At 45.2% G+C, this 1,866-nt stretch overlaps 1 protein-coding gene across 1 annotated transcript in view; it reads right to left on the reverse strand.

Annotated features, from left to right (window-relative positions):
* Window positions 1–1,010, reverse strand: part of LOC102815989 (uncharacterized protein C1orf31 homolog) — a 3,245-nt gene extending 2,235 nt beyond the window's left edge. Inside the window, exon 1 of the mRNA XM_006868589.1 lies at window positions 867–1,010. Coding sequence (XP_006868651.1) covers window positions 867–1,010 — 144 coding nt within the window. The remainder of the gene's footprint in view (window positions 1–866) is intronic.
* Window positions 1,011–1,866: the final 856 nt, after the last annotated feature.

The raw sequence follows: 1,866 nt of genomic DNA on the forward strand, positions 1-1,866 counted from the left end.
CAATAGTAATGAAAGCAGCAGTCAGGAAATCAAAACAATATATTGCATTAGACAAATCTGCTGCAAAAGACCTAGTTACAGTTACAAAGATCAAAGATATCAGTCTGAATACTAAGGTGTGCCTAACTCATGCCATGGTATTTTCAATTGCCTCATGCACGTGAAAGTTGGACACTGAATAAGGAAGACAATCGACAAATTGATGCATTTGAATCATGGTGTTGGAGAAGGAAATTAAAAAGTACCATGGACTGCCAGAAAAACAAACAAATCTGCCTTAGAAGTACAGCGAATGCTCCTTAGAAACCAGGACGGTCAGACTTCATCTCTCTACTTTGGATGTGTTACCAGAAGAGACCACCAGTCCCTGGAGAAGGACATCATGCTGGGTAAAGTGCAGGGTCAGCGAAAAAGTGGAAGACTCCAAGATGGACTGACGCAACACAGCAGCCTTTGTGAAGATGGCCCAGGAACGAGCAGTTTCTCGTTTTACACAGGGCCACTATGACTCTACAGCACTTAACAACAAACCGCAAGAAAACAAACGTGTCTATGAAAGTTGCCCATTTGTGGGATTTGTTACAGGAGCACTAAGAAACTCAGGTATTTCCCCTTCAGACAATCCTGGAGAGACCATTCATTATATGGTTTGGAAGTTTTTGTTCATGTTTGCCTTTTTTCAGTAATCTTTGTGTCAGATGATATTAACCAACTGTCTGCCTGGCATAAATACATAAAACCAGTCTAGATGATAAGGTTTTTGTCTCTAAGAAAATTTGATGGCATGCCTAGAAAGCCTTCTCAGTGTGAGTTCAGTGTATTTTAACAAAGAACAAGCATCCATTCGTCCATGTCAGTTGACTTACCCACTGCTGGGGACAACTTGATTCAAAAGAGCTTCGGAACTTCTTACATTGAGAAGCATCATCTGTGTGCTCATCTAAACACTTCCAGTATTCATCGCGGGCTCCCCAGCAAACCTTCCTTTCTTTCATAGACGGGGCTGCCATTATTCCTAGTGGGACCAAGCTGTTGGGCCAAATAACATTTAACATTAACAAGGAACTTGGAATTTAAGAGCAGAGAAACAACATTGTCATCCCCAATTTAAAAATACGCTTTGGGATTTGAATGACGCAGCTGCAATCAATTAGTTCTTAATTGTTGTTAAAAGCCGTCTCTGTTCTGATTCATAGTGACCCTGTGTAGGGTTTCCAAGGAGCAGCTGGTGAGCTTGAACCGCCGACCTTGCGGTTCAAACCGACCTTACAGTCCAGCGCATTAACCCACAGCACCACAACAGGACTCAGGTTCTTAATTGGTAAGTGCCGCCGAGTCGGTTCCAACCCACAGCGACCCTGTATAAGGTTTCCGAGGAGCAGCTGGTGAGCTTGAACCACCGACCTTGCAGTCCAGCGCGTTAACCTGCAGCACCACACCAGGGCTTGTGTACATGTGAGATGGAATGAGCAGGAACACAAACACCCACATATAAGGCTGTATTGGATGGAGGTCGGAAGGAAAAAGAGAGGTATTGGCGGTGGGAAGGACTTTTATACTGGTTGAAGAGGAGGGCAGGTTGAGATTAGTGGAGGGAGGTGATAGGTTGACTAGGGATGACGTGCCGGTAGGGAGAGAGGAAGTTCCGGTAGGGAGAGTGAAAATCCTGGTAAGCAGCCATTTTTTTATGCATCATTCCAGCCTTTTGTTGTTATGGGTACAGGGCGGAGGTCATTTCTTCTGGAGCTGCTTCTGGCTAGAAGGGGGCAAAGAGGAGGGAACTATGTATCTGGTGGGTTCTTCTGGCTGCCTGGTCCTGTTGCTTGGCAGTGGTTGGTATCGGCCATGAGGAATTCGCCCACCGTC

This window comes from Chrysochloris asiatica, unplaced genomic scaffold, assembly GCF_000296735.1.
Source record: "Chrysochloris asiatica unplaced genomic scaffold, ChrAsi1.0 scaffold00119, whole genome shotgun sequence".
In the NCBI taxonomy this organism is placed as follows: Eukaryota; Metazoa; Chordata; class Mammalia; order Afrosoricida; family Chrysochloridae; genus Chrysochloris; species Chrysochloris asiatica.